Below are 14,591 nucleotides of genomic sequence, written 5' to 3'. Positions count from 1 at the left end.
TAACACCTTAATGTCATCAACTCCCAATGGTCTAGGCTTGGTATTCTGCACTGCCATTTCATTTAATGTGGGAGGGAAAATATCCTAAAACCTAAAGAAGTGATAGAGCTTCCAGAGTTTCCTGTGACCACAGTTTCTCACTAGAAACATCTAAGAGGCAAGGTATTCTCTTTTATTTACTTTTATTAAAACTTTTTTTAGGTTTATTAATTTTGAGAGAGAAAGAGAAAGCGAGTGTGGGCATAGAGAGAGAGAGGGAGAGAGAATTCTGAGCAGACTCAGAATAATCAGCACAGAGCCCTATGAAGGGCTTGAACTTAAAACTGTGAGATCATGAGGGGCGCCTGGGTGGCTTAGTCGGTTAAGCATCCGACTTTCGCTTAGGTCATGATCTCGCGGTTCGTGGGTTCGAGCCCTGCGTCGGGCTCTGTGCTGACTGCCGACTCAGAACCTGGAGCTTGTTTCAGTCTGTGACTCCCTCTCTCTCTGACCCTCCCCTGCTCACGCTCTCTCTCTCTCTCCTAGAAATAAATAAAAATATTAAAAAAAAAAACTGTGAGATCATGACCTGAGCTGATGTCAAGAGTCAGAGCTTTAATGGACTGAGCCCCCCAGGTCTCCCGAAGTATTCCCTTTTAAAATCAAGCCTTGAAACCTGTACAACCTCACTTTTCATCAACTTAAAGATGCTAAATTCTGTCATCTTTGTCTTACTTTATTAAAAAAAAATCCAGAGCAGGGAATTTTTCCCAAAAAAGAGGTTGACATTGATAGAAAACAAGTTTAATTAAAAACAGAGGACAGTGGCAGTAAATATAAAACATAAAATCCAAAATGCAGGGAAGTGTGGGAAACCCTGGGTTGCTGAGAGAGCTCAAGGGAGCTCCCCCAGTAACAACTCATGCAAATCAGAGTTTCTCAGGTGCCTCCTCAGAAGTGCATGCCTAGCTCTTGGCCCCAGCACCTTATTAACACAGGAGCACACAAATATGCATTCAAACATGAACACACATTCAAACACCCACCCCTCCATACACATGGGGACACACACCCTGCTCTTTAACCCAGGTTGCCTCCTTCTGTCCCTGAGGGTTTGAGAAAGAAAACTGTCAGCCAAAGCATTTCACAAGGGCTTACAATCCGGTGTGTACTGTCTGCCCCTTCTGGGGTTACAGTAGCTGTGGGATTAAGAGCCATCTACTTCCTGGAGTGGACTCCAGACAGGAAATCAAGCAGCTGGCTTCCCCTTCCACTGTCCACTTATGAAGTTCAGACCTTCCCAACCATGGAAGCTTGGCTGCTGCTTTAAGGATGTTTCATACTTCAGGTCGGTGGAAATCAAAAGGAAACCCTGAAAAAGACACAAGGGTGAAGACAACGTCACAGTCTGGGGACCTGCAGCCATAGGCTATCTGGGTTTGCTGAAGAGTGAGGGAGAGGTGGTCCCTTTACCAAGTCCTTCTATGTCGCACCCTCTCCACCCCCATCCCCTTGTGAATGCCTCAGACATAGGAGCAGGCCACTTGGGATAGCTGTCACCTTATGAGACTTAAGCAACTATAGAAAGGGAGGTGGGGAGGGAAGGGGGTGGGCAGGATAGTGTACGGGATGGGAAAATTCCATCAGAATCTTATTCTACCTCCCTCCCCCAAAGAAAAGTTTCGAAATGGAAGAAAAAAGGTGTTTTGAAGCTTGTTTGTAACGATTAATGACGAAATAGCTCACAATAGATCCTGAACTAGAGGAGGGTCTTTGGTTCAGGCAACAGTTCAATGAGAATAAACTAAATAGGCACACTACAGTGTACCCTCTCGTACTGTGGTGTGAATAGGTCTGGCTGTGAAGGGAAATCAGGCTCGGGTTTATTTTCATTTTTATTTTTTAAAAAATTTTAATGTTTATTTTTGAGCGAGAGATAGACAGAGTGTGAATGGGGGAGAGGCAGAGAGAAGGAGACACAGAATTCGAAGCAGGCTCCAGGCTCTGAGCTGTCAGCACAGAGCCAGATGCGGAGCTCGAACTCAAAAACTGTTAGATCATGACCTGAGCTAAAGTTGGATACTTAACTGATTGAGCCACCCAGGCACCCCTTGGGTTGATTTTTAAACTCATGGTTAAATGCTTTTCATTGTTAACTGCAAACTTTATGGGCTAAACATTTTGTCTGTAAAATGTGGTCTGGAAACACACGAAGCAGAACAAAGTAGCATAAAACAGATAAGGAAATTAGGAAGAGGCTTATTCTAGTATGAAAACAACTTGTGCAGTTAGGAGAATATTCATATTCTTACCTCAAAAACTTCAATATCTGAATTGACAAAGGAGATTTTGTGTGGCTTGGGCAGGGGAAATCCTTGCTGCAATTTTGCTAAAATATAGAACAAGGTGTAAGATAACTAGGCACAGACACAGAAGTTTTAGCAAACTTTTTAGTAAAGGACAAATAAATAGCTTTTAAATATATAACTTTTCCTTCTTCCTGATTCTGAGTTTTCATTCTATGTCTCTAGCATTTTCCTGGATGAATGCTCTTCACTTAATTAACAAAGTGCTTAATAAAAATGCATGTGTGATTATGTACATTCAAATGGCAGAAAAATGCTGGCAACTTGTCCAGTTTATATTTTGAAAATGCCTTAATTTGTGGGTCTGCGAACATTCTGGCCTCTGACACAGAGTGTATTTTAACCAGGCCAAACTCAAGATGCTGCAGTTAGTGGGTGACTACGCACAGGGAGAGAGCCTAGGACGGTCCTTCATCAGAACTGTCTATCCAGATGGTGGTCTGCTTATAAGAACCACAGAGATGCCCTCTAGGGAGAATAGCTCATTTCTGGTTGATTCTGGCTGACCCCAAGGAGATTCTTCACTGCCTCAGGAGGGCAGTTTCAATCTGTTTAACTCAACCAGAGTTTAACTGTTCTTGCTGAGTTCTGCAGGTAGTGTTGCTAACAAGGCTTGGACTGGAATAACTAATTTTGCAACCACTATGTTGATGGTACAAATGTTGTAAATTCTGGCTTTGTCCTGGATTCACAAAATAACAGGCTACAAGTACAGGCTTTGGGGTGGAAAGTCCCAAACAATCCCCAATGTTTGGTTAACGTCAAAGGCACACGTTCCCAAGAATCCCCTACCGTTGGCCAGTGGGAGGATACCAAAGTGGAGAATGGAGGACAGAATGTTTTCGAACCTCAAGACCTAAAATGAAAAGGGATACTAAGTCAGTTGCCAAATCAGGGCATTCTGAAAGTACCATGCCTGGTTTGGACGTGCACTTTCCCAGACCTCATCACGGCAGAGGGCGGTAGTTAGAATCTCCCCATAGAGACAGGCTCACTTTCCAGACACTGAAAGCTATTTTGCAGGAAAGCATATTAAACAGTTTCCCAACCTTTTTTTCCTCCTTGAGGATAGACATTTCTGCCCCTGGGTATGCTAGATCATGGTGACAACAAACGCAGAGGGACCACATGGTGGCAGCAAACATGGCAGCTTAGATAATTACCAAGTCAGACAATCTAAACAATTGCCAAGTATCCCGATTAGTAATGCCTTTAATTGAAGTATGCCCTTAATTGAAGTCCTTTACATTATGTTATGCTCTATATTTAATAGTCTCACCAGAACATCCAATTTATCTTGAGCAAACTATGGTAGTTGTTAAACCTTAGCAGAGTGTCAGTTCCTGGGAAAGTTCAGGTATTAAAAATAAATGGACATGACGAACATGGATTCACTCAGTGAATATATTTGAACATCCTACATGCTTAGCAAGCTATGCAGTCTAGCGAGGAGGGCTCTGAGGCTGAGTTCCTAGGTTTATCTCTTGTTTTTACCACTTAGGTCATGTTGGGAAAGCTCTTTAACCTCTTTGTGTCTAAGTTTCCTCAAGTGTAAAATGAAGATAAACAGCACGAATGTCACAGGGTTGCTCTCATGATTAAACAAGTTAATATCATGTAAAATGCCCAGTATTGACCACTGTCATTTTTTCAGAAATGTCATCATTAGCACGCTCTCTTGTTCATACGAAGCAGTTTTTTTTGAGTCTTCTTGGAAGACTTGGGACTCGTCTAGGCTCAGGAAATATTATTCATGAGAAAGTCAGCCATGCTTTCTCATGGACTATAGTCTGTCCTCTACCAAACAGCTATGCCATGGAGGTGCTAACCCATAGTGCATGAGACGATCTTGGTATTTTAAATTTCAATGTCTGGCATGAAAGATATTGTCTCCGGCTTGTTGACACTATTGTCACTGGCTCCTCATCTTCCCAACCTAAAAATCAAGATGCTCCTATAAAAACGTCTTGTTTGGTCTCCTGGATAAGTTCTCTGGTTTCTTTGCTATTTTCTCTTTCTCTCTTAATAGCTGCTTCTGGTGAACATGGTAATAAATCCAGTACTTACCATGTCCCAGGACTGCCCTGTGGGGGCTTAAGTGACCTGACCAAGGCCACGGAGCCAGTAAGTGGGAGTTCACTCTTGCATTTTGGTCTCAGAGTCTGTGTAGGTAACCATTACGCTACACTGCGCCTTGACATAGAGGTGGCAATAACTGAAATTAATTTTTGTAAAATATTTTTTACAAAATTAATTTTTGTAAAAACAATGGCTATAATTTATTTAATACCTGCCATATGTTCGATGTGCTAAATAAATTTCATATATAATCCCAGCTAATCGTCTCAACAACCCCAACGCTGTAATCCCCACCTCCATGCTTACTTGCACTGCCAATTCTCTTGCCCTGACTTATCTTTCTCTATAATATTTTTCAGCACATACAATATCAATTTGCTTGTTGCCTTCCCCTCCCCCTGTCTCTCACTCACTCACTCTCTCTCTCTCTCTCTCTCACATTCTAGAATAGGACTGCCCAACAGTGGCAGTGTTGACACTTTGGGAAGGCTCATTCTCTGCTGTGGGGGTTGTTTTGTGCGCTGTGGAATGTTAAGCAGCATCCTTGGCCTCTGCTCACAAAGTGCTTATAGCACCCTTTAGACTGTGACAACCAAAAATGTCTTCGGGGCTGGGGGTGGGGGGCAAAACTGGACTTAGGTGAGACCCACTGCTCTGGAATGTGGGTACCATGAGCATAGGGACATCAATTAGTGATTTGGATGATCTTCCTGAAGTTTGGGGGAGGGGCTTGTTTCCATGGACCTCTTCCAATCAGGAGGTCATCAGAATGGGACCCCCAAAAAGGTATCTGCACAGCCAGCCTTGATACACTTTTAGGAGATGGATAGAAAGGCTTCAAAGAGCAAACTTAATCATGGCCTAATAATTTACAGATAGCCTCATCCTTTGGGAGTCTGGATCTTATATGTAATTCTTAAAGATTCTTTATCCAAAAAATGAAATTTCCCTTAAAATGACTGTTTTTTTTTCACCCAACATTACATAAGTCTTAGTTTTTAAAAAATTCTTTTAAGTCTTTCTGAATAGATAAAAGTGAATTGGAGAGTTCCTGTCCTGTTTAAAAGTTAATGGGGTTGGAAGACATGTAGCTACACAAGGAATTTTAAAGTTAAAACCTACGCTCAAGGTGAAGCCAAGTACCCAGGGGCCTAGAAAACTGTCATCCAGCTACTATATAGGAAAATTCTCATTTTTCCCTTGACAGAGAACCCTGAGAGCTTTGACTCCTACCTCAATGTTGCTGCGATTGGACTCTGGTAAGGAGAGGCGGAATCTGAAACAAAACAAAACAGACAGGAAACATTTTAAAGGATGGAAGATTTAAAAATGACCATCTCAGTAGAAAGGAACAAAAAGGAAATGGGATTTTTTTTAAGGTCCATAAGCCACTATTTTAAACACACACACACACATGCACACACACACACACACACACAGACTTGTAAGGATATAATGTTTTATTGCATCTTTATCCCTATATTTGCTGCTTACCAAGCAAAGCAGGAGTAGCAAAAGGCTTCGGTTTGTAACTAGAATGGATTTCTCAAGTGTGTTTGCTATATGGGACTTAATGTTGGCAACTCAAATGCAGCACAATCTTAAGAAAACAGTTTTCAGTCTCCAGCCATACCACCCTGACTGTGCCCGGTCTCATCTGACCTCTGAAGCTAAGCAGGGTGGGGCTTGGTCAGTACTTGGATGGGAGAAATAGTCTGCACAGTTTCTTGGTCTGAACTCCCAGAATACACATTTGATTTTCTGTGCATAGTATTAGTAATATGAAGTAGTAGTAGTCAACAGGGAGGATCCTATCATTTCACAGATGGGGAAACTGAGGCCCAAAGAGGGGAAATACTAATGGCAGATTTAGGACCAGAACTCAGACCTCTGGATGGCCATCAAACCTCCCTTCCATTGTAGGATGCTGTCTCACGTCCCCTTTAGCTTCCATGGCTCACTTTTGCCCAGGTGTGTAGAGCCTTCCCCCTGCATCAACCTTCTAAGGTTCTCCCTGTCTCCAGTCTGATCTTCTCCAATCTGTCTTCCACACCATGCCCAGAGTCAGCTATATGACAGGGATGTCTGATGAGGACACGCTCCTGTTCAAAATTCTTTAATGGCTTGTGATAGAGTCCAACACACTTATATGGCACACAAAATTTTCTGTATTCTGGGGTCCAGTAGCCTCTCTGCTCTCACTTCTGTTCGCTTTCCATCTTGAACTTTATATCCAAGAACTCTGAACTGCTTGGTGCTATGTTGTTTTATTAATCAGGCACTATATATCTGAGGTTAAAAAATATATTGGCTTTAGAGCACATAACAAAAAATCCTGAAAAATTGAAATTAATACAGGCCCACAACCAGTAACATTATGGCCACTCGTCACTTTAACTAAACTCCACCCATGGGTAAATTTAAATGATATTAAATGTGGAATGCATTTGAATATTGAATATATTGAATGCAATATATTTTGTGCTGGATTCTCCAAAATTAGAGTGGATAAGGTCATAAAGATCTTTAAACAACTGTAAAGTATTTCCTTGCATATTCCATGATATTTCTGGCCTCCACACTTTTTCCTCATGCTGTTCCCTCTTTCTGAAATTGGCCTTCCCCTTTTTCTCTGACTGGTTAACTTCTTTTCATTGCTTACAATTTAACTCCGGTGTTACTTCTTCCGGGCATCTTTATGTTATTACATTTAAGGAGCAGATAGATATTAATATAAGAGGTAAGCTTGCTTGTTATCAGTCAATATCATGTCAATAGGAATTAAGTTTTGAGATTGCTTCAACGTGACAGGCAAGAGTAAAAACTAAAAAAGACAGATCTGACAAGAATCAGAGATGGCATCAATGGCACTGTGGTTCAAGTGGATCTCAGTGGAAAGTGGAGACGAGAATCCTTAGGGCATCTTTAAAGGAGGTAAGCTGAGCAGTTGAACAAACATTCGATGGCATCGCTGGAGAAATGTGAGGGAGGAGTGTCTCCTCTTGGCCAAACTGCCATTTATGATGGGCACCCTAGGCCAGTTTTTAGAAATTTATCTGAGAGGTGGAACACTTGTAAATTTATTTTTTTTAAGATTTTATTTTTAAGTAATCTCTTAAGTTATCTCTACACCTAACAGGGGGCTTGAACTTACAACTCTGAGATCAAGAGTTGCATGATCTACTGACTGAGTCAGCCAGGAGCCCCACACTTGTGAATTTCTGTCACCACACCTTCAAGCCATGACTGGCTGTTTCAGGACCACCTGCTGTGAGTAGAGCTTGCCTGGAGTTTCCCATGCCTGACTATCCTTTCCTCCCCAGGCTGTCTTTCTTCTATCAGCTTCCTAGTTCTCTAGGCATACTTATCAGGTTAGTTTGCTAATGGACACATCTTACTAACTGCAGAGAAACAGAGCAACTCTCCTGCAAAATCACACAAGTGCAACTCCGACCACTAGGTGGCGACCGAGTTCAGTCTTTTGACCTTTGGTCCTGCAGGGAGCCTCTAACGTGTTGCTTAAAGCACAGTTACTAGGAACTAAATTTTTGCTTTAATTTTTAAAATATTTATTTATTTTTGAGGGAGGGAGAGAGAGAGAGAGAGAGAGTGAGAGAGAGATGGAGGGAAGGGGAGGAGCAGAGAGAGAGAGGGAGACACAGAATCCAAAGCGGGCTTCAGGCTGTCAGCTATCAGCACAGAGCCTGAGGCAGGGCTCCAACTCCCAAACCACGAGGTCATGACCTGAGCTGAAGTTGGATGCTTAACTGACAGGCGCCCCTACTAGGAACTAATCTGATTGCAGAACCACAGAGTTCTTGGGGAGAAAGGGAGCTCAAATAGCCCTATCTTGCAAACATTTAAGAGTAGAGCCTATTTAAAAGGTTTTGGAGAAGGTTTACTGCCCTGATGGAAAACCAGAGCAAAAGTGCAAACTCTTAAGCGTGTCAGATGATGGTGGGGTCGTCATCTGGGTCAATAGAGCAAATAGGACAGAATGAAGTTCAAGTGGACCAAAGTACGGACACTCACAATGCCACTCCTCCAACCCTCTGGCCATAGCAGACACTGAAAATCAATCCTCACCCTCAAAATCTTAGAACATTGGTTTACCTCTTTGCCCTCTGACTATGAACTTGAGTACAGAGCATGGCACATTGAAGCACTTAGTATTCATTCATTCATCTGTCCAGCAGATACTTATTGAACCCCTAATAGATGTCAGCTCTGGGACAGGTACTCGAGTCAATGATTGTAAGTGAAACCAAACACAGCCACTGCTCTCATGTAGCTTAAAGCCTAGTGGGGAGGCACACATTAATCAAATAAGCCTGCTGATAATGGTTTAATTACAGACTGGGATCAATGCTCTGAAGGAAAAAAAAAAAAGTTCACGGGGGCAAATAAGAGAGGAGACTGATCTAAATTGGCAAGTGCAGGAAGGTTCCCAAGGAGGAGAACTATGTCCTTGAGCTGACATGTGAAGGTTGAGCAAGATTAAAAAGGCAAATTGGGGAAGGAAGAGGGGACTGTCTTGCAGAGGTTGTGAAGATACCATGCAGGGAATGGAGGCTTGGACGAGAACAGAGTAAGATGACGCTCGAGAGGCAGACAGTGGTTGACCAGGCTGGGTTTCTCAGGCCATGTTAAAATTTTGATATTTATCTTAAGAGTAAGGAATCTATGGAAGGTTTCTAAAAAGGGAGATGATGTTTGTGTTCTGTAAAGATCACTCTGGCTGCAGTATGGAGAGAAAAGATGGACAGGCCAAGAGGTTTCCTAGGTGACCCTTCTGTGCTCAGTAATGCACGAGGCAATGTAAAGAATTTTAATTATAACTATATTTATGATAGACAGATGGAAGCTGTGTGTATAGGAAATAATTAGAGAACAATACAATGCAGCTTGTATTCAGTGCTCCGTTGTGGGTTTACACAGCACACTGACCTGCCACAGGAATCCCAAGAGGTATGAGAAGGTGAAGAAACCAGTGTGGGCGGGAGGAGGGTGTGTGTATGTCTGTGCATGTAAGATATGGGGGGAGGGATAGACTGCCCTTTGAGAGAAGCACTTTGTACACTACCATTTACAAGCACTCCACCATGTTCCTTTAGTACCCAGTTTTGCCTTTTTATAAAAAAAGTAGGCTTCATGCCCAGCACAGAGCATGAGATCTGAGCTTACAAACCTGAGATCAAGACCTGAGCTGAGATCAAGAGTCGGATGCTGGGGCACCTGGATGGCTCTTTTGGTTAAGCATCTGATTTCAGCTCAGATCATGATCTCATGGGTTCATGAGTTTGACCCCCGCATCAGGCTCTCTGCTGTCAGCATGGAACCTGCTTGGGACCCTCTGTCCCCCTTTCTCTCTGCCCCTCCCCTGTGTTCTCTCTCCAAAAATAAATAAGTTTTGAAAAAAAGAGTCAGATACTTAACTGATTGAGTCACCCAGGCACCCCCTCCCCAGTTTTTGCCTTTTAATCTGAGTGTTTCTCTTACCAGGCTGTGGACATGGAAGGTAGACATGGATTGCTTTTTTTCTCTACTCTCTGTATCAAGAACAGTGTAGAGCATGTAATAAGTGATCAGTAAATTCTCATTGAATTAATTGACTATGGATAAGTGAGCAGATAAAGGATGGGTAGGGGAGTGTTTATTGGAACTGGGGTCATTTTGAGGGAGAGCCAGTCTAAAGCAGAATATTCATTTTAGCGAGCTCTGAGAGGTAAGATTGTCTGGCTTGGAAGGTAGTTGAAGTGCTTGACAACCCCAGGCTGTGGATTTAACCTAATAATTGAAGATTTTAATATGAGGCATGTATTGAGCCCTTTCCAGTATTATAAGGACCCTCTTGATGAGGAAGAGTTCCCCAATGTTTTGTCTTTATTGCCTTCTGCAGACTGGCAATTCTTCCAGCAAGTCTGGGAGAAGGGGAAGGAGTCACTTGGGGTTTCCTCCTTTGTCAGGGGCCTCCCACTACGGAACTCTTGTGCCCAGGCTTCCCCATGACCTCAGAGGGAGGGTGGAGATGGCGGTCAGCCCAAATGCCAAGCCCCCGCTCTGATGACCTGTCTAAATCACTGTTTCAACAGAAACTGGATCCTTTCTTCTAGACCTGTTTTCTTTTCTGGGTTTCCCTCCAGATGACTCACATTGGGAAATGTTTATCTGCCCAGGATGTGAGGCATAGAACTGGGTGGTGACTCCGTCAGCTTGTAGCCAGCTGTATTTATATTCTCTGATGGTGTTGGTGGTGTGTGTGTGTGTCTGTGTGTGTGTGTGTATGTTGGTGTTACTGGTGTGAGGTGCAGTTTGGGAGTGTCCAATGCCTCACTCGTTTCAATGTCAAAATTGTTCCAAGGTTCTAAATGGTTCAACAATAATGTATATGTAATTGCCTTGAGCTTTGCATGTGATTAAGAAAAAGGGTTAGATTAAGTCATCTGCATGGGGACCGAAAAAAAGAAAGTGGTGTTTAATTTGGTCTCAAAAATGTCTACTACATGGACCAACCTGTACTGGGGTTACCTCCAAACAGAACTGTGTTTGGAATAAAAGTCTCAGTTGTAGATAGACCAGGACAAATCTGGTTTATGATTTTGAGGGCCAATTCTATAGCTTTTAAGGCTGTCCTGACTTGTCCTCTCTTGGGATCAATTTCTCCCTCTTATTCAGTCAAAATGTGATCCTTGAAGGGGGAAAGAGAATAAAATACCACCACTAGTAGTAATAAATATCTTGAGCACCTATGATGTGCAGAACATTGTGCTTTTCAGACATCTCATCTACCCATACAATAGCTCTGTGGATAGGTGCTCTGTTTTGCTGATGAGGGAACTGAAACTTAGAGAAACTTAGGTTAAATAACTTGATCAGGATCACACAGCTACCAAATGACTGAGGTGGAATTCACAGATATTCCTGAACTACAGGGCTGTGCTCTTAATTAGACATACCCACAGAGATCAAGTTGATTACTTAGTACTCCCTGCTTTTGCTTTCTTTATTTTTTCCTTCACCCCATTTCTCAATGCAGCAAGAAAAGGGCCGTGTGCATTTTCCATTGCAAGTCACCCACTGCCAGTGGCTTCTCTTCTATCATTTAACATTGAGAAAGGACATACTGCCTGCTTCAATTTCGTGGGACTCCACACTCATGGGTTCCTCTTCTGGGCAAGGGTATTTGCTGTCTAAATCTTCTAAGTCTTGGCTCTGTACCACATCAAAGGCAGTACAATGTCTTAAGTGAACACTCATGGATGTGAAAAACGCTCACCCAGGTTCAAGTTCTGGCTCTGCTCTTCAATAGCTCTGTGACCTCTATAAACTGTAAAGCAGGGGTAATAAGCTACCTCCAGGTAGCCTCCACAATAAAGTAGCCATAGGGGCTCAGTTGGTTGAGCATCTGAATTCGGCTCAGGTCACGGTCTCATGGTTTGTGAGTTCAAGCCCCATATAGGGCTCTGTGCTGACAACCTGTGCTCTGTGCTGACAGCCTGCTTCGGACTCTGTGTTTCTGCCTCTTTCTGCCCCTCTCCCACTCCCACTCTGTCTCTCTCTCTCAAACAGAAATAAACATTCAAAAAATTTTTAAAAAGTAGCCATAAATAGTAAAATAAAAGACAGTTTCTCCAATTGCCATCACTGGGTGGGAGACAGGGCAATGAGTGTTTCCTGACTCTTAAATGATTTTGTAAAACTGAGCACCTCCTTCCCCTGGCTGAGGCCAGCCCCAAATTTTAAATAATAGCCATAGCCAACCTTCTTGAACATTTAACATGCACTTTACAATGATAATTCATGTATTCCTTACAATAACTCCCCGAAGTGGCTTGTATTATATAGGTTGTATTATATAAAATTCTCTAATTTTATAGAGAATAAAATGGAGGCCCAGAGATGTTAAGTAACTTGCCCAAGATCCCACAGCTAATGAATGGCAAGGTGGGGCTCTGAACTAGCTAGTCTGATGCCAAAATCTGTGATCTCACTGCCTCTTTATTTTATTTTTAAAAATTTAATGCTTATTTATCTTTGAGAGAGACAGAGTACAAGCAGGGAAGGAGCAGAGAGAGGGGGAGACATGGAATCTGAAGTAGACTCCAGGCTCCGAGCTGTCAGCACAGATCCTGATGCGGACGAGCCCGCAAACTGTGAGATTGTGACCTGAGCCCAAGTTGGACACACAACCTACTGAGCCACCCAGGCGCGCCTCTCATTGCCTCTTTAAACTCACCACACTGGATTCACCTCAGTTTCTGTGTCTCCTGTTTGTGTAGCCAGCCGTGAACAGCTCCAGAAGGAGACACATTCAGGAGGGGGGTGTTTAGAAAGGTGTTTTGGGGGTTGGTGTTCTGGGAGCCTAATGTGGAGACCCTGTTTCCCAGGTTCTTCTCGGGGATGCTTCACTGACCTCTGCCCCCTTTACACCTCTCAGTGCTGTTGTCTCTCTGACATCACTTAAGACCAAATCAGGCTGTCTGTCTGGAAAAGCAGGGCTCATGGAACCAGGAGAGGAGGCGCTGGCTGGGGCAGTCGTGAGGGAGGTGGGGCTGCCTCTTCTTGTGGCCAAAGACCAAGGTGGTCCTTCAGCAGGGCCTCTGTTCCTCTGCAAAGTCTTGCATCAGCTGCCTGGGGACTGAGTGGTGCTTGGCCCATCTGCCTCACCCCCTGTCCTCTGACAGCCCCAGGCTTGCCATAGCACCCCTGCAGGAGCCACCTGTAGATCGATGCCGGTTACCTGTACAGTGGGACATGACCTCACTCAGAAGGGCCCACACTTGCTTTAATGCCTTGTTGTCTCCATCTTGAAATTCTTCCTAAGTTTTTGAAAAGGGGCTCCACATTTTCATTTTGCAGTGGGCCTTGTGAATCGTGTATCCAGTCCTGCTCAGAAGGCCTCAGGAAGCCTAAGGTGCTGAAAGTCTCCCCAGCTAACAGAGATGGGGCGCGGCGGTGGGTGGGGGTGGGGAGACTCCAGGAAGGCAGGAGTCTTGATTTCAGCTTGTGTTCCCCAGGTCCCCAGCTTGTGGGCTGCAGGAGGCTGGAGAATGGATCCACGTGTTTCTTTGGATGATGTGAGTTTAGCATGTTGTAATCCGTTTTTGCAATTATTCCTGTAAATAAACCTAGTGCCCTCTGAGTGTGCAGAGGAACGCTGGGGATGAGAGTCAGCCCCATCTAAGCAGAGAAGTGAGCCTAGTCTCTCTGCTCCTTAAGGTCTCGCCTACCTCCTGCCACAAGTCTGAAGCCCCATCCTTACTAAATCCTTCCTCCAAATTCTGTCAGTAAACCAACTCCTGCTCAAATGGGGTTTTTCCCTTCTCAAGAGCTTGCCGCCTCAACGAGGGGCCTTGCCCCTGTTCTCCCCCATTCTGCCCGATTTCCAGACCCCTCCCCTAGCAGCCCTGTTCTCACGCTGCAGATGGAGGGCTCCCCAGCGCTTGTGGTGGTGCTGCTCAGGCAAACCAAACTGTGCATTCTCTGTCTTCTCTCCTGGCCTACCTCCCATGCTGCCTACCCCTCACCTACCACCCTCCCCCCCCCCCGCTCTCTGCCCTCCATCCTCTCAGCTATTAAAACTGCCATCTCAAAGATGACCCATCAAAGTTTAGACTTTCATCATCCTTGACCTTGTGGGGATAGGGCCACATTATGACTTCGGGGGCTCTCGGGCGCTTTTGCCTCTGGGAGCCCTTCCTCCATGAAAAAATATTAAAAATTATATTCGAAGACTGTGTTGTTATGAAGATAAGTATAATTCAGCCTGGGTTGTATTCATTTTCTAATTCTTCTTTCAAAATATATCAAAATATTTTCATGGGTCCCTAAGGTATCTGTGGGCTCTAGGATCCATGCCTATTGAGGCTAATGAAGAAATCAGTCCTGCATTGCAGAGCTGGGTGAAATGTAATAAGGCCTTCTTGAATCTTATCTCTCTGGGAAACCATACTATGTTTTTTGTTGTTGTTCCTTTTATTGGGAAAACAATATAGTTACAGAGAAAATTCTAAGGAGAAAAGCCCATTCAATCTCCTAACACAACTCTTCACCTGCGATTCACTTTCTTGTCCAGATGGAAAGCTATTTTACACAGATGACCGCTGTGTTTATGCAGTTTTGTATTCTGTTTGTTCCATTTAGTATCACTTTACTGAAACCATCTTC

General features: G+C 43.7%; 1 protein-coding gene across 1 annotated transcript in view; it reads right to left on the bottom strand.

Annotated features, from left to right (window-relative positions):
- Nucleotides 1-1,228: 1,228 nt before the first annotated feature.
- The window catches only part of BPIFC (BPI fold containing family C), a 31,238-nt gene continuing 17,875 nt past the window's right edge, over nt 1,229-14,591 (bottom strand). The window contains exons 12-15 of the mRNA XM_039230473.1: nt 5,658-5,700; nt 3,138-3,201; nt 2,292-2,368; nt 1,229-1,351 (exon numbers count right to left, since the gene is read on the bottom strand). Of these exons, the coding sequence (XP_039086404.1) occupies nt 1,229-1,351; nt 2,292-2,368; nt 3,138-3,201; nt 5,658-5,700 (307 nt within the window). The remainder of the gene's footprint in view (nt 1,352-2,291; nt 2,369-3,137; nt 3,202-5,657; nt 5,701-14,591) is intronic.

The sequence above is a fragment of the Hyaena hyaena genome, unplaced genomic scaffold, assembly GCF_003009895.1.
Source record: "Hyaena hyaena isolate Hyena2069 unplaced genomic scaffold, ASM300989v1 scaffold_46, whole genome shotgun sequence".
NCBI classification, from domain to species: domain Eukaryota; kingdom Metazoa; phylum Chordata; class Mammalia; order Carnivora; family Hyaenidae; genus Hyaena; species Hyaena hyaena.
This window is presented reverse-complemented; position numbering and strand designations above follow the sequence as displayed.